This window comes from Caenorhabditis elegans, chromosome V, assembly GCF_000002985.6.
Source record: "Caenorhabditis elegans chromosome V".
Classification (NCBI taxonomy): domain Eukaryota; kingdom Metazoa; phylum Nematoda; class Chromadorea; order Rhabditida; family Rhabditidae; genus Caenorhabditis; species Caenorhabditis elegans.
The window spans coordinates 12,696,972-12,719,315 of record NC_003283.11 but is presented as its reverse complement, the minus strand read 5'-3'; the positions used below and the strand labels follow the sequence as shown (position 1 = coordinate 12,719,315).

General features: G+C 33.8%; 7 protein-coding genes and 1 non-coding gene across 13 annotated transcripts; 4 read left to right on the top strand and 4 right to left on the bottom strand.

Moving 5' to 3' along the window:
- Positions 1-593: 593 nt before the first annotated feature.
- str-181 (Serpentine receptor class r-10) lies at positions 594-2,700 on the top strand (the record flags this gene model as incomplete). The annotated part of the gene is made up of 7 exons (NM_073776.2): positions 594-791; positions 1,068-1,234; positions 1,284-1,415; positions 1,459-1,600; positions 2,019-2,150; positions 2,385-2,562; positions 2,609-2,700. 7 exons carry the CDS (start codon positions 594-596, stop codon positions 2,698-2,700), a joined length of 1,041 nt encoding a protein of 346 aa, NP_506177.2.
- Positions 2,701-2,768: 68 nt separating this feature from the next.
- Positions 2,769-4,813, top strand: str-178 (Serpentine receptor class r-10; the record flags this gene model as incomplete). The annotated part of the gene is made up of 7 exons (NM_073775.4): positions 2,769-2,852; positions 2,902-3,120; positions 3,550-3,637; positions 3,686-3,764; positions 3,815-4,088; positions 4,354-4,663; positions 4,707-4,813. The coding sequence occupies exons 2-7, from the start codon at positions 2,923-2,925 to the stop codon at positions 4,811-4,813; spliced, it is 1,056 nt and encodes a 351-aa protein (NP_506176.2). The 5' UTR covers positions 2,769-2,852; positions 2,902-2,922.
- R11D1.14 lies at positions 3,718-3,878 on the bottom strand. Its single transcript, NR_069795.1, has one exon. It is a non-coding gene; the product is annotated as an Unclassified non-coding RNA R11D1.14 (non-coding RNA).
- A 282-nt stretch (positions 4,814-5,095) lies between the features above and the next one.
- R11D1.4 (DUF19 domain-containing protein) lies at positions 5,096-6,340 on the top strand (the record flags this gene model as incomplete). The annotated part of the gene is made up of 3 exons (NM_073774.3): positions 5,096-5,227; positions 5,779-5,911; positions 5,956-6,340. The coding sequence occupies 3 exons, from the start codon at positions 5,096-5,098 to the stop codon at positions 6,279-6,281; spliced, it is 591 nt and encodes a 196-aa protein (NP_506175.2). The 3' UTR covers positions 6,282-6,340.
- Positions 6,341-7,216: 876 nt separating this feature from the next.
- On the top strand, positions 7,217-8,023 carry R11D1.3 (DUF19 domain-containing protein). The gene is made up of 3 exons (NM_073773.5): positions 7,217-7,355; positions 7,465-7,597; positions 7,642-8,023. Exons 1-3 carry the CDS (start codon positions 7,221-7,223, stop codon positions 7,977-7,979), a joined length of 606 nt encoding a protein of 201 aa, NP_506174.1. The 5' UTR covers positions 7,217-7,220; the 3' UTR covers positions 7,980-8,023.
- Positions 8,024-8,510: 487 nt separating this feature from the next.
- Positions 8,511-10,711, bottom strand: R11D1.2 (F-box domain-containing protein). Its single transcript, NM_073772.4, has 4 exons — positions 10,487-10,711; positions 9,729-10,025; positions 8,879-9,457; positions 8,511-8,832 (listed from the first exon to the last, which is right to left on the bottom strand). The coding sequence occupies exons 1-4, from the start codon at positions 10,636-10,638 to the stop codon at positions 8,616-8,618; spliced, it is 1,245 nt and encodes a 414-aa protein (NP_506173.2). The 5' UTR covers positions 10,639-10,711; the 3' UTR covers positions 8,511-8,615.
- Positions 10,712-11,549: 838 nt separating this feature from the next.
- Positions 11,550-14,939, bottom strand: R11D1.1 (WD_REPEATS_REGION domain-containing protein). 4 transcript variants are annotated; one of them, NM_001276946.4, is made up of 9 exons: positions 14,784-14,933; positions 14,291-14,393; positions 14,115-14,241; positions 13,942-14,068; positions 13,284-13,495; positions 12,911-13,040; positions 12,169-12,864; positions 12,073-12,118; positions 11,550-12,023 (listed from the first exon to the last, which is right to left on the bottom strand). In NM_001276946.4, exons 1-9 carry the CDS (start codon positions 14,925-14,927, stop codon positions 11,752-11,754), a joined length of 1,857 nt encoding a protein of 618 aa, NP_001263875.1. In that variant the 5' UTR covers positions 14,928-14,933; the 3' UTR covers positions 11,550-11,751. The 4 variants fall into 4 exon arrangements, with proteins under 4 accessions (NP_001263875.1, NP_001263874.1, NP_506171.2 ...); NM_001276945.4 differs by having other exon boundaries at positions 11,554-12,023; positions 14,288-14,393; positions 14,784-14,939; NM_073770.7 differs by having other exon boundaries at positions 11,559-12,023; positions 12,073-12,127; positions 14,288-14,393; positions 14,784-14,934.
- A 107-nt stretch (positions 14,940-15,046) lies between these two features.
- Positions 15,047-21,458, bottom strand: istr-1 (IST1 homolog). Of its 3 annotated transcripts, NM_073769.7 has the most exons (8): positions 21,304-21,458; positions 20,719-21,248; positions 20,048-20,237; positions 19,871-19,909; positions 19,392-19,467; positions 19,216-19,342; positions 15,514-15,595; positions 15,047-15,424 (listed from the first exon to the last, which is right to left on the bottom strand). In NM_073769.7, exons 1-8 carry the CDS (start codon positions 21,440-21,442, stop codon positions 15,270-15,272), a joined length of 1,338 nt encoding a protein of 445 aa, NP_506170.2. In that variant the 5' UTR covers positions 21,443-21,458; the 3' UTR covers positions 15,047-15,269. The 3 variants fall into 3 exon arrangements, with proteins under 3 accessions (NP_506170.2, NP_001122975.1, NP_001122974.1); NM_001129503.3 differs by lacking the exon at positions 19,871-19,909; NM_001129502.4 differs by lacking the exons at positions 19,216-19,342; positions 19,392-19,467; positions 19,871-19,909; ... (1 more) ...; positions 20,719-21,248; positions 21,304-21,458 and adding an exon at positions 15,673-15,873.
- Positions 21,459-22,344: the final 886 nt, after the last annotated feature.

Sequence of the window (22,344 nt, the reverse complement as noted above, 5' to 3'; positions counted from 1 at the left end):
AAACATATGTAAACGAATGAACCTTTCAAAAATACAACATGCCTTATTCACTATTAAAAGTTCAAGATCTTGACGTACGGTCAATGGGATTTTACTTAAGGACTCAAAATATTCCAATATGCTGAAATATCACAAAACAACATAGAAGCAAACCGCTAAAAGCTGGAAAAACTAATTTTCGAAACCGCGATTTTCGACCTCTTCCTATTCACCCGTATTCAAATTTCCTCTAATTTCAGAAGAAATGCCAACAATAAACGATATTGAACTTCGCACACTGCCTATGATTGGTCCAAAAGTGTGCCGAACAAATCGCTTATTGGTCGTACACCCTTTTCCGCATATCTTCTTACATGGGACTTGTCTGAGAACATTAAAGTTCATCTTCAAATATTAAAGTGCATCATCAAGCGTGGTATTATATATCTGTAAGTGCATGTACCTGAATTCTCAGAATGCATATCTTAGAGTCCATTGGGAGCAATTACCGAAAACTATACGAGTTTTTATATACATAAACGGCATCTCGTCAATTTTTTTATCCATTATCTTTTTTGAAAACTAAATTTGAAACTCCTGTATTTTGTTCCAGAATGCTTCAAAGTGGTTGGTCTCTTTTTTGTGGGCACCTTCAGAACGTTTGTGTCTGTTTAACAATTATTTTGAACTGTTATATGATTTACTTGATAATCAACAAATCTCCTAAAAAGATTGGTAATTACAAATACTTGATGTTGTACATTTCGTTCTTTGAGATCACTTACGCCATTTTGGCAACAGTTACAAAACCGGTAAGTTGAACAACATTTATTAAAACTTAAGTAGTTAGGAACACATTATTGTGAAGCTTATGCTTGTACAAAAGTGCTTACACATAAAACAAGTACTTTTCATTTGAAAGCCTATTTATCCACAAAAAGAATGACTACTAACAATCTTCACGGTGTAGTAAATCTTTCAAAAGAAACTAAATATAACGAAAAAATCTACTCAAAAAAATTTACATTAGCAACCTCATGTAGCTGGAACGTTTTTTGATTAAATGCACAGTTCTTTGTTTTTTTCAGTTTGTGCACTCTTACACCTCGCGAGTTATTGTCATTGTCGACGCGAAAAGCTCATGGTTCAATCGTGACGTCACTAAAATCCTGAATAGTTGTATCTGTGGATTCTATGGATGCTCTGTCACGATTCTCGCAATTCATTTCATTTACAGATATGGTTCTTTGCATAAGTATGAGCACTGAAGATAATTTAGCTTCATATTAAAAGCCTTGTTTCAGAACTCGTCGAACTCTTTTTGAAGGATGGAAGTTTATAGCGTGGTGTCTTGTTCCAATATTCTATGGAATTGTGTGGGGTCTAACGATATTTTTTATTTTCCCAGAAGATAAAGGATTTACGGAATTGATAAGGTGTTTTTTATTATGAACTTTATATGAATAAAAAGTAATTTAGAAAAGACATTTGGGATTATTTTGAATTGAGCATTGAAGATATTGTCTACACTGGACCTTATTATTACCCAGAGGACAAAAATGGAATACATGGAATTGAGCCACTTGCAGTTTTTGGAATGCTGGTTTTATGGTTTGTTATTGTGAGTGTCTTCAAACAAATTAAGAGTGTTAAACCTTTTGACACAGGACTTCAACAGGAAAATAATTTTTCACAGGAATTTAAATGACAAAGCGTAAATCATACCCACTAAAAGTTTGATTAAAACTGTTTCAGTGTATTTTTCCTTCTTATCGAGGTCAGTAAAATCGCTCCAAGATGCGGATTCTTGCAAGTTTTAAAAATGTTTGTGGATAAAGCCTTTTAAAAATGTAAAGCCATCAAAAATGTTTTTCAGTATATTAAAAAAAGAACACTCAAAAATATCAACATTTCAATGGGTAAAAATTGAATTTCGTATCATAAATGTTGTAATCTAAGCATATGCTTTCAAATTAAGCATGAAACTTCAAAAAAAAACCTAAAAAACAATAAATACATTAAAAAAAAGTGTTTTTGAGGTCTCTTCATCGCTTGCCGTAATGTTTTATGGTTTTCGATGTTACCGAACGATGAGTGAATTACTGAGCCGATCTACATCTACTTTTGCACAAGGACTACAACAGCAATTATTTAAGGCTTTGGTTTGGCAGGTAACCTAATTCATAAAATTTATAATGCACTCTTCAAGTTTGAACCAATTTTCTTTCTTACCAAAAAGCGCGGCCTTGAAGTAAAAGGTTTCACAGTAATGGGTCTTGCAACGATCACAAAAGTGATTACGCCTCGTAGGGTCCTAGGGCTAGCTAAAAGCGGCGACGTAGTCTTCTGACGTGTTTAATTTTTAAGCACAACAATTATGGTATATAAAGTACAACTATTTTCAGACAATAATTCCCTTGATAATGCTGTACGTTCCATGTTCTATTGTTTTCATGTGTCCACTTCTTCAAATCAACATTGGAAATTGCAGTGCATTTATTACAGTATCTGTGGCAGTCTACCCAGCTGTTGACACTCTCCCAAATATATTCATTATCAAAAACTTCAAGGAAACCACTTTAGGTAGCGTTTTTTTTTTCATTTTTTAATTTAAAACGTTTTGTTCTAGACTTGTTGTGTTGTGGCCACCAAAAAAGCAAAAGCTCAAGCTCTTCGAAAACTTATTCTTCAAAAGGGGGAATTAATATTACAACTACATAATATTCTCTTTTCAACTGGCCGACTCCACCTGCTCTTTAAAGCGTCTCAGTATTTTCCGACCAATTTAGATTTCTTACTTTTTTGTTTTTGCATCAAAACTGTTTTCATTAAGATTTGTTGTTTGTCTAGAACCTTTATCACTAATTATTAAGGTCTGACGCAAAAAGAGTCATTCTGTTTATATAAAGTCAAAACTTTCAGACACTGAAACACTATTCAAAAATGTTAAAGAGCCCGTTCTCATTATTTTGCAAAAGTTTACAAGAAACCTGTACATTTATCTCTCTTATTTTGAATGCTTATCTTATACTACTAATCATCTACAAATCACCGAAAAAGATAGGAAACTATAAATATTTGATGATCTACATTTGTGTTTTTGAAATTCTTTACACCATTCTTGGTCTTATAACAAAACCTGTAAGTTTTTGAGGTAAACCGCACGTTGGGGTTTCTGTGTTGGGGTTTCCCAGTGCAAATTTCATTCATAATTTGAAAAAAAAATCATGAAAATGTTAAAAGGTATTCTTCCGGACGACATCAGTTTTATTCATAGTTCAAGACTGAGTCAAAGAGCAGTAAAGATTGTTTTTTTTTGGATTAGAAGTTGTAAATGATGTTATCAGACTAACGAAACAAAATGAACCATTTCAATTTTTTTTACTTTTTGAAACATCAAGTTTTAAATATAATTGAAATGCAATTTTAGACTGGCATTTGCAATTTTACAAGAAAATCTAATAGGTACAATTGACGGTGACTGACTAAAGTTTCAGATTCAAAAGTAGATATATTTAAAAATAATCTGAAAATTACTGTACACCGTAATTATTCAAGAATCTATTTCAGTATGTACATTCATACACGTCACGTGTCATCGTCATTGTCGATGTCAAAAACTCAGTGTTCAGCAGATCTGTAAACAAGTTTCTTAACAGTAATTGTCTGGCAGGTTCATTTAGATTTTTCATTTATTTTTATTAAGGCCTGATTTGTGGGTTTTACGGGTGTTCTGTGTCAATTTTCGCAATTCATTTCATGTATCGATATGGAGCTCTCGACAGGTGATATTGACCTATTCCAAAGTAAACCATCTCAACAAACTAATTTTTAGAAATTACGAAAAGCATTTCAAGGGATGGAAAATGGTACTTCTGTGTTTGATACCAATATTTTACGGTATCATTTGGGGGCTCACAATGCATTTTATTTTTGAGGAGGATAAAGCATTCACAGAGTTTATGAGAAAAGATATATGGGATCTTTTTGAACTTCCTGTTGAGGATATTGTATATACTGGATCATATTATTATCCAGAAGATAAATTTGGAGTCAGAGAAATGAATTGGAGAGCCGTTGGAGGAATGGCTGTGCTCTGGTTTGTTATTGTAAGTGAGGATTTTAAAGTTCGAATTCCACTCAGTCAAGGGGCTACGGATTGACCTGTAAAACACGTGGCAACTATTGTAGAAATATGACGTCACGGGTGTTTGAAAAATAATATTATCTTTTCCAGTTTCGAAAAAAATTAATGGAAGTTGAGATAAGCGCTGTAGCTATTTCTGAAAACTTCCTTGTAGTCAAAATATTTTTTCAGTGTTGTTCAAATTTGTAAAGTCAAGAGTTTCAATTATCCAATTTATTTTATTTCAGGGATCTTCAACTATTACTGTAATATACTTTGGTCTCAATTGCTACTTTAAAATACGGGAAATAATGAACTCAACGGCAGGAAACTTTTCAAAAAGCATTCAGCGTCAGTTGTTCCGAGCTTTAGTAATACAGGCGGCAATTCCTCTACTCCTACTCTATATACCATGCTCAATTGTGTTCATCTGTCCTTTAATTCAAGTTGATCTTGGAAATATGAGTGCATTTATTAGTGTATCGGTTGCCGTTTATCCAGCAATTGACCCACTACCTACTTTGTTGATTATCAAAAATTATAGGAGAGCTACCATTGGTAAGTTTCTCATATATATTTAATTGAAAAGAAGAGTTTTCAGAAATTTTCACAAAAACTGTGAGACTTCTTCGTGAAGCACCATCTTCCACAATTGCTTTGGTTCATCGATCATCTAATGGAACTGGAGAGCATCGGATTGGAACTTAGTTAATCTTTAAAAATTTAAAATTCAATTGTTATATTACTTTTTTTAGTATAATTTTTCGAACAACTCGTTGATTCATAGCTTTAAAGTGTTGTTTTTGGATCAAAATAAACGTTTCATTAGTTTATGAACACCTACAGATGAGTTCAAAGCGTCACGACTAATCCGGTGTTTTGACACCAAAGTTTATTTTTAATGAGCGTTGTGTTTTTGTACAACACGGATGTAAATGCAACAATTCCGTAGTATAAATGGGTTTCAAAGATTTACTGAAATTGAGTACCATGGCACGTTCGATCTTCATCTTTATTGTTATTTTCGTGCAATATTCCCATGGAACCAATCGAGACTCCGTCATGGAAATGGCGATTTCAAAATTTGGGCTCATTTTTTACGATCAGCCACAATTAACTATTGTAAGTATACTTTGTGGGCAATTGGAACTTATGGCAAACTTTTGTGACTAAAGTTATAAATGGTTTTATTTACCAAAATTTTCAAAATTCGAATTTTTGGTTTTTTAAAAGTTATTTTAAATTTTTTACTAAAGTCAGAACTGCGTTTTTATTTTAATTGTTCGATGTCAAATAATATGGAAGTTAAACAAACAATATCCACATTTACCGGGAAAAGAGTATTCTTACATGTTTCGATATTTATATTTTTGTATGAGAATTATAACATTTAGCGAGCTAGAAAATAACATTTTATGGCACTGTAAGCTGTTGCGATCTCTCCATATTTGTACCGAAATGTGTTGAAAAATGCAGCGCAAGCATTTCGAGAACATTTTGAGTGCAACAGATAAATTGTGTTCGCTTGAAACCGGTCTAGTTTTCAAAATATTTACGAAATGCTCTGTGCTAAAAACGGTTCCAAAAAAATATACAAAGCCGAAGTTTGAGCTCGAAAAATATAATTCAACGAGTTCCTGAGACTACTTTTAAAAAAAGTTTTGAACATTCAGATTGCTATATGTTGCGAGAAGCAAGTCTATGCGACCCCTAACAACAACACTGCAATCAACCAAGAAGCGAAAAAATGTATTTTTGAAAATTCTGGAAACAAAGCTCTTCAGGCGATTGCACTTTATAATAACAGTAAGTTTCTTATAGATTTTGAGTAAAATATTAGATTTTTTCAGTAAATAATTGTCTCAGCCCAGAAACTCTCGATTCGGTACTCGAAGACTTGCAACCAGCAATATTGGCCAACTTAGCTGGTCTGCTCCAAAAACTTAGAACATCTCTAATCAATTGCAAGGCATCAGGAGATGCTAAACTAGAGACTTGTGCACAAAAAGTATATGGTCTCATATTGACAGAGTTAACTTTCAAATACGTGGATAACTTTTGCATTAAAATTGTCACCGAAAATGCGACACCAATTCAATGGAGTTGTGGCAAGAAATACCTTCCAAATATTCTCACTTTTAGTAAATATGAATGTTCGCAAAGTGTTAAAAACTAGTGGTTTATGTACTTTTTCTGTTCGTGTAATTATCATTGAATAAAAGTGTGTTGTTTGAAATTGTTCTTGCAATTTGTTATAATTTTTATTACTCAAAGGAAATTACGACAAATTCCACTTATGGTCCCCAACTTTTTCAATTAAATATTAATAATAATAGTTCCAAAATTTTTAGAAAAATTTCAAATGCCGTTCAAATAATAAAATAATATGTGGAAAATATACTATAGCTGGAAAGTAATATAAATTATTAAAATTATTTAGGACTAACAAATGATTAAATTTTCCTGAATTGTAGAAAAATAAGTTATAAGAAAATCGTTTTTAAAAATTTTTGAAACACTGTTTAATGTTAAAAGTAGCTTCTTATATTAAAAAAAAACCTGGTGAAACATCTAGTAATTGAAAATTTTTTTAGAATTTTCAGAAAAAAGTGCTTCTTTTTGAATTTTATAACTAGAAATGTGTCACTAAACAGTGTTACTCTTGAATTTTGCTTAATCTATATAGCTATCAAAAATCAATAACTGATAAAAAACATGAAGAAATCGTTATACCAATTAAGTTCATAATTGTTTCATTAGAGCATAAAAAGTTCTAGAACAATATGTTTAACCTGCACAGTTCATTTACCATAATACCAAACATATCACACTCAGATGAACACTTTTTAATCTCGCCATAATTCTTTTGAACTTTGATATCTTAAATGTCTAAACATCCAATATGTTTTTCAAATTCCATGACTATATTTTTTGGTCCCTGGTCTCTCACTAACACAAAATCTATGGTTTGTCACTGAAAAAAAGTAATCTAGAGCTTAAAATCAAAGTAACACAAATGGAAAACAATTAAAAAGTGGGATGATTCGAAAAAAAAGAGGAGACAGTCTGTATATAAAAACTATGATGATCTATGAATTTCTCATACAGTATCGCCATGAATCAGTTGACTAGTTTAATTCTCGTTTTACTCGTACAATATAGTCATGGAGCTACGAATCGTGACACAATGATGGATATGGTTACTCAAAAGTTAGGAGTTACATTCTACACATCTACTGAACTTGGAGTGGTGAGTTGTATACTTTGTATCTTAACTAACATGTTTCCAATTCTATTCAAATTTTTAGTAATCCTTTAAAACGCATTTGTCTCCTCAAAAGCTAACTAATTATTTTCAGATTGCAAAATGCTGTGAGACACAGTTTTGGAAAACTCCAAACAACAGCACAGCAGTCCTCGCAGAAGGCAAAAAATGTGTATTAAATAACTCAGGAAACAAAGCTGTTCAAGCACTTTCTCTTTACAGCAATGGTATGTTGGAAGTAATTCTCAAATCCTAACTGTAACCTTTTCAGCCAACAATTGTCTTAATCCTGATTCACTTGATACAGTTGTCACAAAATTGATTGGTCCAATTGAAACACTCACTGCAGCACTGGTGAAGAAAATAAAGGCAACCCTTAACGATTGCAAAAAGACGAATACACAACCAGCTGCAGCCAAACAGGAGACATGTCTTCAGAAAACATATGGAGTTGCAAAAGCTGCAATTACACTCACATACTGTGATGGGATATGTAAGAAGGTTGTGAACCAGCATGTTAGTGCAAAATGGTGGGGTTGTGCACTCAAACTGCTCCCTTCTGTGATGAATACGAGCAAATGGAATTGCTCGAAAATTGTTAAATCATGATTATTTTCCCTGATATGGGTCAGTCGAATGAAATCTTTAATTATATTTCACTAAAGGTAATATATTCATGTTTCTTCTATATAAAATTTTGTTTCAAAAAATTCAACTAAAATGAGTCAGTTAGATAAAAAAATCAGTTTTTTTTCTCAGATTGTTCGAAACATTAGAAACATTACTCAATTGAAAGTTTTGACGCCAGTTTGGTTCAGACTATTACAAACTATGAAATGTATTTCAAGATGCTCCCCTAATTCAGTTGCCTTATGGAACTGGCTGAGTAATTCTAATGAAATTTCGCTGAAAATGCAAGACTCTTCATTGTTTTCAATCAAATGATTTTTTAATTTTGCCTAACTTCATCGTTTTTGTACCGTCCTTCTGAGCTCGGTGAGCTCTCCAAACTGAGAAAGGATTGATGCACATCACCGTTGAGGCAACAACACATGCTTTTTCGTGGCTAAAACGTTTTAAGTTGCGTCTTTTAAGTTGTTCAATCATGCTCAATATTGTATTGTTATATATTTATCTTATATGAAGCTATATCAAAGAAAATTTACGGATGATGCGATGAAAAAAGACTCTCGTATAAGTAATCAAATGTGAATTCGGATCTTTCTCAATAAATTCCTAAATTTATTATTGTTTCCTTTCGAACATATCGGCATGTAAATTGATTTCAAGTAAATCGTCATCCATTTTCTGAACATAAAACATTGCCATCTCATCGTCGACCATTAATATTGATGCGACATCTCGATTTTCCCGAACTATATGAAAACCATACAGCATTATCATCTTTTTTGGCGAGCAAACATATCCGAGTTGAAATCTATACAATTGGATTTGAGATTCCCTGCAATCAAAGTTTGAGTTGATTTTTACAGTAAAAGAAAACTCACAAATTAATTTCGTTTCTCTGTCTAGTTGCAATGATATCATAATCTCCTTCAACACATTCAAAAACATTAACAAAAGACCAAAACTTGATGTAAAGGCTTTCCCACTTGGGCGTCCATCCTGCTCGCCATTTTCTGATTAATTCTTTCAAGTCATTCCTTTCGAACTTTGTGCATCTTAGAGCAATTGACTTGCATTTTAAATCATATAATTGACTGAATTTTACCCAGCATGCATGCTTGATTTCCAATGAATCATATTCGAAACGACTCAAATCATAATGAAATTCTTCGAATGCATTTAATCTCAGAGTCAAGTTCTTTGTTGCATTTTGTTTATCGAGAATCATTGGGTAGAAATCATCATTTTTTCGATAAGAAGCAAAAATAAAGTCTTCTGGTGGTAGATTTTCATTGAAAAGGCTCAAAACTTTATCAAGATTCGCCTTATTGACTTTCGATCCAATAAACAGTGTTTCTAGTTTGATTCGAAATAGTTCCATTAAATAATCAATCCATTGTTTGACTGCAGTTAGTACATCACTTGTGAAGAGTTCAATAGCACGAACTTTTCGAGTTGTCCTTTCAAATATATTATACATAATTAATTGAATGCAATAAGTTGGTATCATTAAATTACTATTTGAAATATTTGAGTTTGACAACTCAATCGATTGAGGCGTAATAAAAGCGTTTCACACCCGCTTGCACAGACTAACCAAAATGAACTTTTAAAGAACGCGTGTTTTTTAGCTAAAGCGTCATGGTGAAAGATATGCATATATTCACTCCGCCTATCGGTTCAGCTTTTCATGCAACCCTATCGCATTTTTGTACAAGATCAAATACTCACCTTGTTGATTCATATATAACATCTCCATACTTGAATAGTTCCTTTTTGTTCAACTTATCCGATTCAGCCCACATTAGAATATAAATATCATTCATTACTTCTCTCTCCTTTACATGATTATCCTGCGTAAAATGGAATACCCAAAGAACGTTTGGCGATTCTTCGATTGACATTTTGATTTCTGCATTTTTATCTCTAACAGCAACATTCATATTTATTGAGACAGGAAGTTTTTTCGCCGTGTGAATAGATTTGCAAATATGATTCGTTGTTTTACTTGCCAGTGAGGTAGAAATACTAAAAACATATAATTGTGAAACAAAACATTTGGAAAGGATGTAGAAGCGTGGTCAAATGGCCAGCTCCATGGTATATTGGAGGTGCTCCGCCTGCAAACACTGGATCTCGTTAGGTATCTGGCGGTAAAACCTTAAATTCAATTCGTTTGAAAACTGACGAAACAGGCGAAACTAATTGAAAACGTTTGAATCCCCTGTCTCGCCGCCATGTTCCTAACGAGACCCATGGATCGGGGGCGGAGTTATCAATTGGTCGTAAAGCGCGTTTGCATTTTTTTAAATGGGTTTTTTTGCGTCCCTATAATAAGATGAAGGTATTTCGGAATAAAGCCCCATGAGGTGTACTTTTTAATTGAAAATTGGTTTTGATAACATTGTAAGAACTTTTTTCCACCAAAATTTTCCGATTCTGTACGGGAAAGTACGAGATTCATTTCCGCCCCGTTAAAAAAAACTAACAAATCTATTGGATCCAGTAGTTTGATGACTTCTCTGGTTACAATAATTGGAAGATCCAGAAGTGGAAATACAGGTGTTTCCGTTTCAACGGGAACAATTTTTTCCGCTTGTTCTCGCATGAAAAGCTTCGAAAAACAACAAAAAACGGACATTTCTCGTTGAGTTAATAGGAAATAACCAAAATTGAAATGAAGCAGAGATTACTCGTTTTGGGAAATCGGCACTAATTGTGTGTTGAGAGGAAATGAAATGAGAAACGAAAACTGCGTAATCAATAGTCTTTTGGGATTTAATTGTCAACAAAATATTACGAATCATGTGAGTTTCTGACGAATCTTCTTGAGTTGCTATGGAGATTTGTGTTAAGAGGAGGAAAGATGTTGAGTTATTGAAATGAGGAACTGTATTTTACGCTGTTTTGAAATTAAATGGATGAATAAAATTTTTGCATGATTCATACCTCAAATATGGTACTAAATTAAAATGAACAAGTATTATATCATAATAAAACCTTTCAAGAAAATATGCATTTTTTTCACAACTTTTCGCCTCGAAATAAAAAATTTTCCAAACATTTTTTAAATGTTTTATTTTGATACTTGACCATGTTCGCACCATAGGAATTGTTTGTTGTGACGTGAATGGGAATTTCGGTCCTAAAAATCTAACTTAAAAAAGTGATTTTTCAATATTGGCTAAATTGTTTGAATTCCCTCCAAAATGAGAAGCCACGCCCATTTTTGGACCATTCAGAATCTTCGAACTCTGCACACTCCATCTGATTGGTTCAAAAGTGGGCACAGCGAATCTCTGATTGGTCACAAATTTCATTTTGGAGGCAATTCAAAAATGAAAATTTACCCAAAATTGAAAAATCACTCTTTTAAAGTTAGATTTTCCATTGTCTCTCAATTTTTCCCGTTTTTCTTTTTTCGTATTTTTTGTATTTACGACAATTTCGAATTTTCTGAAACGAAATCCCCCTTCACGCTACTCCACCTGCAATCGTTTCACCACTGACCGTCCACCTAATGTTCAAGCGTCTCAAATATTAAAACTGAACCATCAGGAAAAAAATTTCAGTTTATTTGCATTGATATTATCGTTTGATGTGTCAAATTTCAATACACGAATGTCCAACGGGAAAATGAGAATCGAGTGGGATTTCTGAGATGAGGAAAACAAAATTTTACAAAAAATATATTGGAAAATTATACAAAGTTATACAGATATGGGGGTGGAATTTAGGAAAAAAGTCAATATCATCAGGCTTCACTATCACTGTCTTGTTCTTCAATTGCAGCTTCATCGTCACCTTCATCTTCTTCCTCATCATCTCCATCAAAGTCCATCAAGTCCCCAACTTCGCTGGCATCACTCGAGTCGGAGTTACTTGATGAAGATTCAATGTTATCATTTTCATTATCGTTTTCATCTCCATTTTCTCCGTCATCTCCGGAATCATCCTCATCAGAACTTTCCTCGCGAAACCTTCTTCTCATGTTGAACAACTCTTCCAACAAGTCATTCTCAACTCCTTAGAAAAAAAGAAATGATGACCAGAATGTAGTAAACCGTTCACTTACCATCATGTTCTTCCAACATTCGAGCCAAGTGTTCTTCTCCAGCGCGCTGTAACAGCTTAATTAAAAGTAGATTCATTGCTTAAATAAAAACCTTACAACAAACAATTGTAATGGTCCTCTTCGTCTTCTGAAATAATGATTATCGTCTGCCTCATTGTCCATCATATCATCAGAATCTTCGGAACTACTTTCTTCAACATCTTCCTCGTCGTCACCGTGACCACGTGGATCAAACATTTCCAGCGTGTCTCTATCTTCAGCAGTACGTGCATCACCACCGAAAATGTCTCTCCAACAGGCTCTTCCATCCATTTCTCCATTAAGATCCAGTGCATCTTCCACCACCCTTCGTTCCTCCATTTCTCGTAAGCACTCTTCTTCCGCACTCAAATCATAAGTTCCATGTGGTCTACGTTCAAATGGAAGATCATAAGACCATGGAAGTCGATGATCAGACCAAAGTTTGAATGAGTTTTCGACACCAGAAGATACCAGCAAATTGTTGTGTTGTGAGAATCGAACCTGATTTGGAACTGAACGATGACCTCGTAGTACTGTAAGTTCTTTCTCAATGAATATTTCTGATGGCATTTCTTCTTCATCATGACCAATTTGAGTAAATCCGTAAGAATCATTAGCTCGTGGTAATTTCCAGATATGAATTCCCCAGTGATCACTACCCGTAGCAACTGTGTAATCATCGATGAATGTCATAGATTTAATTGTTTTTATATTACAGTATCCATTGGGATTATGATCGGATTTCAGCACAAAGCATCGTTGACTGATAAACTGAAATAAAAACAATGAAATTTTAAAATTATTATTTAAACTATACATCAAAGTACAATGGGCATTTGCCTCTTCGAATCGACATGAATTGATTTCCAGATGGACTCCACAGACTTCCCATCCATTCCGTATTTTCTTGTGGCAATCCTTTAAACATAGATCTCTGGTAGACCGGCCTGCAAAAAATGCAAAAAAGGCGTGCGTCTTTAAATATTACTGTAATTACAAATTTTCGTTGCTGTGGAATTTTCATCGATTACCAAACACATTTTTATTGAATAAGGGTAAAAAATCGATTACAAGTCAACATCTACGTTAGTTTGACATTACAGTAATCTTTAAAAATTTGTCGAGTCGAGCAAATACCGTATTTTTTAAGCGAAAATCGAACAATTTCGCCTTTGGATAATAAAAAAAACCTGGCTTGCATTCTACGATCAAAAACATTCGGTCCACCAGTCTCCGAATTGACAAGAATGAGAGCTGGAGTTTCTGGATGGAACTCAGCTGTGTAGAAATTCTTTCCAGAATTAGCAGGTAAAACCAACGAAATTGGATTCTGACGATCTCTATTATCGATGAAAGAAACCAATTTGGCACGTGTAACCACAATAAGGGTATTATCAGTTGGCTGAAAATGAAATAATAATTAATTATTTTAAGGTGGAATACCGAAATCTGAGACTGCTTTTTTTAGACCCAGAATGGTCCAAAACTGCCGAAGGAAAATTTATCAGAAAAGTTATGGCGGTTTTGGCAAAAAAAAACCTGGTAATTTATTCGCTGATTTATTTACATTTTCGTTCAATTGGTGAAATTTTATAGTATTTGTGCATATTGATTGAAAGGCGTCTAATTCAACGAAACAGCATGCAATAAATTTCCAAAATATGAATTAAAGGATGAAAATCAATTAAAACTTATTTCCGCAAGTTTTGATTTTGTCAAGTTAACAAAATTTGAGATTTTGTTAATAATAGGCATTTTTAAAAAGATTTTTCAAAATTACAAAATTCGGTAATTTTGGGCCTAAAAAGCAAAGTCTCCTCCTTTAATTAATTTAAAATAAAAACGAACATGTTGATCCATATGATATACGTCTCCTCTATTATTATTTTCATTTGCAACATAAATCGATTGCTTTGTTTCGATATCATGCTTGATGACAGTTCCCCAACGTTCACCGGAATACAAAAATCTATTCCTGAAATGTATCCAATCATATTCAGTTATTACAAATTTCAACATACTCCAAATCGAATTCCAGAGAGAAAATGTTTGATCTATGTGGATGTTCCATTACACCTATCGGTTTTGGCGTTTTTCTAACCATAAGTTCATCGACATTCCAGACTCGTCCATGCATGTCATCTCCACCTGAATTTTAAAGTGTGTAAGGTTAAATGTTTTCAAAAGTTTCAACCACTGGCTAAAAATCGATCATTGTGTGAGAATTGAAGAGCATTGATGCATCCTGTATGTTCACGAACATCTTTTTGACAAAATGGACGATGTTGGAAATCTGGTCTCTGAAAAATTGAATTTTGTAGAGAAATACATAACAACTTTGCAACTGATATTTCCGGTATTTACGGAAATTGATTTTTTTTTCCAAACAAAAATGAATGTAAAAATATAGAAAAATGCTTGATTGATAAGAAAATAACGGAGCTCGTCATCTGGGCTGGGCATTTTCTGCAATTTTTATGGAAAAATTAATGTTTTCTTTTGGTCTTTTAAGATCCTACTATTTATAGTTTCTTTGTTGTAGAACTTACTTGGGCTCAAAATCTTTACGGTTATAAAACAAATCCAAAACAGAAACTATTTGTGTTTTTAAATAAATAATCTAAATTTTATACAATTCTTTTCTGATTGTAGGAACTTTACTCACATACATAATTACAATGAAAGCTTACAAATGTTTTTACAACACTTTTAACACTTCCAATCTCTCGTTGACAAAGAAATGATTCGATTTTGAATTGATTATTTGTGGACTTTGAAATTTCGATATCCATATTTTCTTCATTCTCTGGTGGTGGTTCTTCTTCGACCAGCATTTTTGATCTGATAATTTCCTTGTAGAAAAATACTTTTGAAAATTCTGAATTGTATGAAATATAAGCAAAGCATTGAGTTAATCGACAAGAAAGTTTGTCCAATGAGTTTCAAATAATTTGTGCAATTAAATTTATTCTCAAAACCTAGTTTGATGAATGTGCAAAGGTTTTTCGGATAATGAGAGTATACAATGGATAATCAATGAGAAAGGGGTTTTAAGCTATGCACAAGAAACAGGCGTTTTTGGGGGTCTCATTTATGATACAAAAAAAGACACGTGAAAAAAAAATTGGGTGGAAGAGAAACAAATAGTTAATAAGGAATGGAACGTCGGGTGATGATTACTTAATCTTTTTCAGTTCTTCGAAACGGCGAGCCAAATCATCAAAATCGTCGAATCCACCATTTCCAGCACCTCCTCCGTTGTTTCCTCCTGGACCTCCTGGCTTATTGTTTCCTCCAACAAATGAACTTGGTGGCTCCGGGAAAGAGAGATCTGGAATTTGGAATATTATTTTTACACTCAAATTTTTTTATTTTTTTATTTTTCAGCTTCTGAGTTAGATTAAAATTCAAAAATCTCACCGGAAAAATCGTCAGGTTTACGAAGTGACTGTGGTGGAGCAGTTGGGTGATTTGGTTGAAGATTCGGATTTACCAGCGAGTTCTGAAATAATTTTATTTAAAAGGAATTAAAATTTAATGTTAATTTTTAAATTTTCTTTATTGGTTGAAATTCTAAACCTTTTTCTCTTTTTTAGAAGAAGATCCACTACGATTGCGAACTTTTTCTTTTTCAGAATTCGGATCGGGCGTCTTTGATCGGCGAGTACTATTTGGTCGCTTGCAAGATGAGCATCTTTTCACTGATTTCGACTTTTTACGAGATGATTCAGATGCTGATAACGTCTTTGTACGCGTCAATAGCAACATATTAGGAGCTCTGAACAAAATTCGGAGGTAGAAGTTGAACGAAAAGAGCAAAAGGAGAAGAAGAACGAAAACTTCAAAACAATCTCGAATAGTGAATGTGTGTGTAGGCGGGAAACGAGGCAAAGAGAAGAGTTCGCTCTTTCAGTAATTGGAAAACTGAGAAAAAGGAAGATGGGACAATGAAGAAAATGGGTAGAATTGGAGATAAAATTAAAAAAGTAGACGTCAACAGTCAAGTGAAAAACCAACGAAAATTTCTAGTTTCCAAAAGTGACAATTTGCAATTTTAAATAGTCTCGAGATCTTTTAGCTCGAAGTTCGTATCCACTCGAATATTAAACAATTGGGAGCCAGATTCTAGACATAGTTGTCACCTGACGTATTGAAGATTCATTGAGAATTCAGAGTTTAGCACATTAGGTATCCCGTGCCTCACACAATTTGATTCGATAGCCGCCTAACCAACCGAAACTGCGAGTTTTTCGCTTTCGCCAAACTAGGAGCATCTACTGAGAAAGATGTGCAAAAAATTGTGGTTTGAACTTTGTGGTAAGATGCTATCAACATCTTTTTAGGCGCCCCAACATTCTTTGACCGAGGTTAGATCAATATGAAATTACTGGAAACTGCTGGAAGAAGCAACAAAAAAAGTTGCAAAACTGAATCTAAGACCCAATTTTAATGTAATGATGTAGAATTGGACCACATTGTGGTGGCATTCTGTGTGCATAAAAGTTCCTGAAAGCAATTGGTCCCAAGAGATGAAATTGAGAAAACGAGGAAGAAGGAGGAGCATAAGAAGAAACTGCCCCATAAATTATACGTGCGTGCGTATTTTGTAGTGCACTTTCCGAGTTTATGAAAATGAAAATTCAGAGATGATCTGCGAAATTTTGGAAGTCTCAATTAAAAATGACTTTCTCTTAGATGGATTAGGAAACAAAAAAATGATACAATTTGAAGAAACTCCAATTCGAGTAGATTAACGGGATGATCTTTGTGTGAGGGAGGGAATTCTTTTGGAATGTTACTCTAGGAATGAGTAGAATTTTATACTTTTTACGAAGAAATGAGAATATGACGGGAGAATTCTTAATTTTATGATCAAGATCCAGGGAGGCGAAATGGTCAGAAATAAAAATGGATGCAGGGAGCTTCCGATCCAACTCAATTGCATGCGTGGGCTTTTGCACGATAATACAAAAAAATTTTCAAATACAAATAAAAACCCTGAAGACGGAAGTTTAGATGATGAGATCTGGAAAAGCAGTGGGAACATTTTTATGGCCATGTTTTGTCCAGAAACTCCGCACATGGCTCATCGCAGAATTCGCTCACATGCTCCACGAAGAAGGAATGGGAAGGGCGCTCCCAATTTTTAATAAAATTTCTCGCCATTGCTAATTGTTTTTGTGTAAGCGGCGCCATGAGCGACAAAGAATGATGATGACATAAATATATCAAAAAGACGAATGATGAGAGACTGGAGACGATAGAAACACATGGTTGCACAAAAATTTGATATATCCTTACAGAAAGACGCAAAAAATTGGGGGCCCCGAGAACAACCTCTCGCATCTATTTTCACACGCGCGCACACATCTTTTTGTAGATGCTCCAATGAGCCTGAGCCCATCCTCGTCGACGTGTCAAGACAAATTGAATTAGATGGGCTGCTGGTTGCATTGCGACACACTGGTAGAAGAACCACCAAGAAATGACTAAAAAGAAGAAGACGGGACAACGTGCAGAAGGAGATCCTAAGAAAGAAAAAAGAACATGTCACTCGAAAGGGAGACAATTGGAAGGAGTACGACTAATCGTAAAGTGCAATACAGTTGGAATCGGGAAGTAAATAAACTCGGCCTCATGAAATGCTCTTCACATCCCAGACAAGAAAAATGCTTGAAAAACAAATTTACTGGAAAACGAGCACAACAACGTGAAAGAACATTCTGCTCCGGAAGACCTGCCAGAGAATAAAAATATATTTGTTCAAAAGTATGACATACGGTAGGACGAACTGATCTGAACTGACAGCTCTGAATCAAACTTCTTTGGAATGGACATAAGCTATCGAAATATTGTTGATTTAGAAGACTTATATACTCAGAATCGTTGAATCAGCCAAAGTGTTTAGGTTTGAAAATGTATTTTGGAGAAGTCTAGACAAGAAAATACATCGTCTTGGGACCAAAACTCAAAAAGTTCCTTTTGCAGAAAACACATTGAGTTCGAAAGCATTGCCAATCACTAATTTTCATGAACTATTAAGATATGGGAATCGCTAATACAGTAATACAAATGTGTATTGCTATTGTTTATTCTCTAAAATTCATTATCTTAAGCTTCGATTGCTGAATTCATTGTGTGGATTCTAATTTTGACTATCATAGAATTTTAAAAATTTACTACACAACTTGACGAAAACAATATTTCGTTTCATTTCTGAGAAACAATGCGCAAAAAAAGCGTCAACGATGCGATTTTTCATCCCTTCAACTGCACATCCACAAAAGAATCACATGTGTGTGTGTGAACGATTCCCCGAAGGGAATTATTTCATGCTAGAAAATAAAAAAGGCCAAAATTGGAGAAAAAGACAATTCTGTACGTACGTGTACTCCACAAGCATGCTTTCAGCCATTTTCAGGGTAAAGTGAATTGGCATGAATAAGGAAGTGTGGTTCTGGAATTCAACGTTACGCACGACTGAACAAAAATGGAATGATGAGGAACAACCCATCTAAACCTAAAGCATAATGGACCGCACGAGATGAAGTTATCGGGCTTCTTGAGTTGTCGTCATGTATCAACAACTAACTCAAATAACAATGGAAATGATGTCGATTAAGGCTTTCAAAAATTGTTAGCGTTTGTGTGCCTTGAATCTGCAAACAATCGACCAGAAAAAATTAACCTTCTAGATAAAAAATGAACATTTCAACGTGAAATGCCGATATATAACTACCAAATCCCCGGAATAGAACAAAACATAGAAAAAACAATCAGATAATAGTGGAACGAAGGAATCGAGTTGAAAAGGATAACACAACTAAAAGACAAAAACGAGGAAGAAATCTACTAGAACTTTGATCGTCCATATCTCGACTTTTTCAGTTTCATCGTGAAAAGATTTACGACTTTCTGGGATTGCATCTGCTCGGTTCCAATTTTCTTCCTTTTATAAAGGGTTAGAAATGGGCGGAGACTACAATTTCAGAAACCCTCAATTTTGACCATTTTTTAAATTAATTTTCAAACCAAAATCCTATTACAGTAATCCATCGTTAAAACTCAATGGTGTTTCATTTGAGCTTTCTCAATAAAAAAATTATAAAACGGAAAACTAACCCGTTGAGAAAGAGCTGGATATGCTTGTGCACCGCCCGGTCCCTTTGGTTGCTGTTGTCCTGGATAGATTGGTAATCCATTTGGTCCGATTTTAGGTAAATTGATGACGCCAGTAGTTGGATTTGTCCTAAAAATAATATTATTACTAAATGAATTTTTTTTAGATATCAAAGTACTTCGGTGGCTCCTCGTTGAATGCATCAGGTGGAAAATCATAGTGATCTCGACTTGGTACCTCGTAAATGTTTCCTCCTGAAATTCCAGAAATCATTTTTGATTTTTGAATTTTTTTAAACAAATTAATACAACACAGTTGAAAATGTAAGAGGTAAAATATTTGAAAATAATTTTTTTGTGTTTGTTTTGGTATAAACGATGGACAACTTTACCAGAACTTATTTTTAAATGTTTTGACTGGTTCCAGAAAAAGATAATTTTTATTTTTATTTTAAATATCGGATAGAAAAGTTTTCCCAAACAAACATTTTGAAAAAAAAAACCACTATTTTGACTTGAACTTGAAGCTTAATTCTGCAAACTTTTCAAACGTAACTGATCGCGACAGAGGAAATATAGGAAATTAAAATTAAAATCAGAGCATGACATGGAACCAACAAAAAAACACCGAACAAAATACATGGACACACTTACATACCGGACACGTCGGGTATATGATCATAAATGTTCTCGTCATCTATAAAATTACTTGTTTTTATACTTTTAAAACAACTTTAAGCCTATAACTATAATCAAAGCTACAAATATATATTTTGGAACGATGTCTAAGCTCGAAATTTCATGCAAACTTCATAAAAAATTTGAAATAAATTACCTTGTGGTGGCTCATTTGGATGACGATTTGGTGGTGGTGGAATGAAGTTAGAAACTGGTTGAACACCTCCTCCAATTGCTGTTCCATGAGGCATAACTCCAGATCCGATTGCTGATTGATTTTCAAGATTCCATCCATATCCGCCGCCACCACCGCTACTTCCATTATCATTTCCGGATCCTCCATATGGCTGAAATATATTTTTAAGTTTGGGGTATTTTTGAAAAGTATAAGCTCAAAATAATCAAATGAAGAAATTTCGTAATGAAAGTTCTCGAAAAATGTTTCTAAAATTATTTATGGCGATTCAATATTTTGAAAAATTGAGCTAATTTTAGTTAAATCTTAAAATTGGCCAACTTTACCGTGCCACAGCTGTTGGAAACTAAGTTTTATTTAATTATCATTTTTTATTGCAATTTGAGTCGTTTATCTCGCATGATGCCATTGCTTAAAGCCCAAAAATAACCAATTTCGATGTCATTTGGTCGCTTATCGACTTTAAATGTACTTTAATTACCAAAATAATGTGATAAACTACTAAATAGCTGATAATTTGAAATTTAGACATTTTGAACCGTCATTAAAAAATTTTCGCGGATTATTACGAAATTAGTTCATTTGAGCACATTTTTGGTGATTTTTAGAATATTAACTAGAGAATCACTTACATTACTTGGTGGCGGTGGTGGTCCATCAGGTCCTGATGGCCCATTTCCTCCAGCATTCTTGAAATCAATTAGAATCTGTTCTGCTTGATGAACCTCATCTTCTCTCATGACATCTGGATCAGGTACAAATGGAACTCCAGCGGCCGCAGCAATTTCAATCATGTAACGTTCAACTAACAGTTTTGGTGGAGCAGCAGCTCCCAATTTGGATATAATCTTCGGATTCACTCTTGCCGGAAATTCTAATTGATTTGCACGAGCTGCTTCAGCAAACGGCTTCCCATATTTTATAGTTAATTGATCACTGATTGTCTTGAATTCAGCAATATCAGTTGCTAGACGAGGAGCTGCCCACATAATACTGATTACTGCCTCAGCGATTCCATCGTCCAAAGTTTTCATTTGTTCGATGAGCCCGAATCGAGCCAGCAAGAGATCACAGTACATTTCAAGAATTTCAAAAGCTTCCACAACATAATCTTCTCTGATAATATGCTCAACACGAATACGTGCACGATCCGGTTTGTTGGCTGAAAATTTAAGAATATTGATTAACTTTCATAAATTCACAAACAAAAAACATACCTGCGATATAATCAGCAATTTCAGTTCTTGCTTTCATTGCCATTTCGGTCTTTTTCTTTCCGAGAAGTTGCAATCGATTAATCCCCAATCGAAGATTAGTTTTCAATTTTGGATATTGAGCTCCCCAGCTGATCGACATTTCGTTGAGATTATAGCTGAAAAGTGGATAAAAATGGAGTTAGCAAGAACTTTCGAGAGAAATAATAACATTTCAGCCCCGCTTTTATAGAGAAAAGTGACGAAATAGAGAAGAAATTACAATGAGTCACAGATAAACAACCGAAGGCACTATTTCGCAATGATTACGAGATATTCTAATCGACGCAGAAATTCGAGAGATTGAATGCTCACGAATTTCTAAAAAATGAAATTGAAGATTTGAAGATTTACATAAGCATAAAATATTTTATATTGCTTAAAATGGTGTGGTGAATGCATCTCATGATCACAAACAAAACAAATGGAAGGAATAATGTTCCGTGGAGCGCGTTTCCAACATTGTTTCTTTGGGCAAAATTAGAAGAAAAGAGGCAGACTTTTAGCGAACATTTTCTGAATTTGAACGAAAAAAAATGAAATTAAAAATATACATGATAGTCGAAATAATATAATTTCAAATGAATTGATGTAAAAACTGTTAAAATTATCTCGGAGAACTCAAAAGAATAATTAAAGTAGCCATTGTCAATCTTAGTTTTACATTTTTTGGATCGAGAATTTCGGAAATCGAATTTTTTCCCAGTAAATTTATTTTTAAAAAACGTATTTTTCTTTACATAAAAATTTAAAAAATTATATTACTGCACAGAGGCCCAGTACTCCCGCAAGATTATTGCGAATTCTTCAAATAAACACAGAATGCTTTGTATTAAATATTTTACTGTTTGAGAAAAAAAAACTCTGGAAGTAAAAAAAAAACATCGCAATTCTGTAAAAATAAGTATTAAAAAAATGAAAAAAAAAAGCAAAAATCAATTAAAATTCGAAAACAATCTACCGTAGCAGCTGAAATCGTGGTGAGACCAATCATATACATAAGGA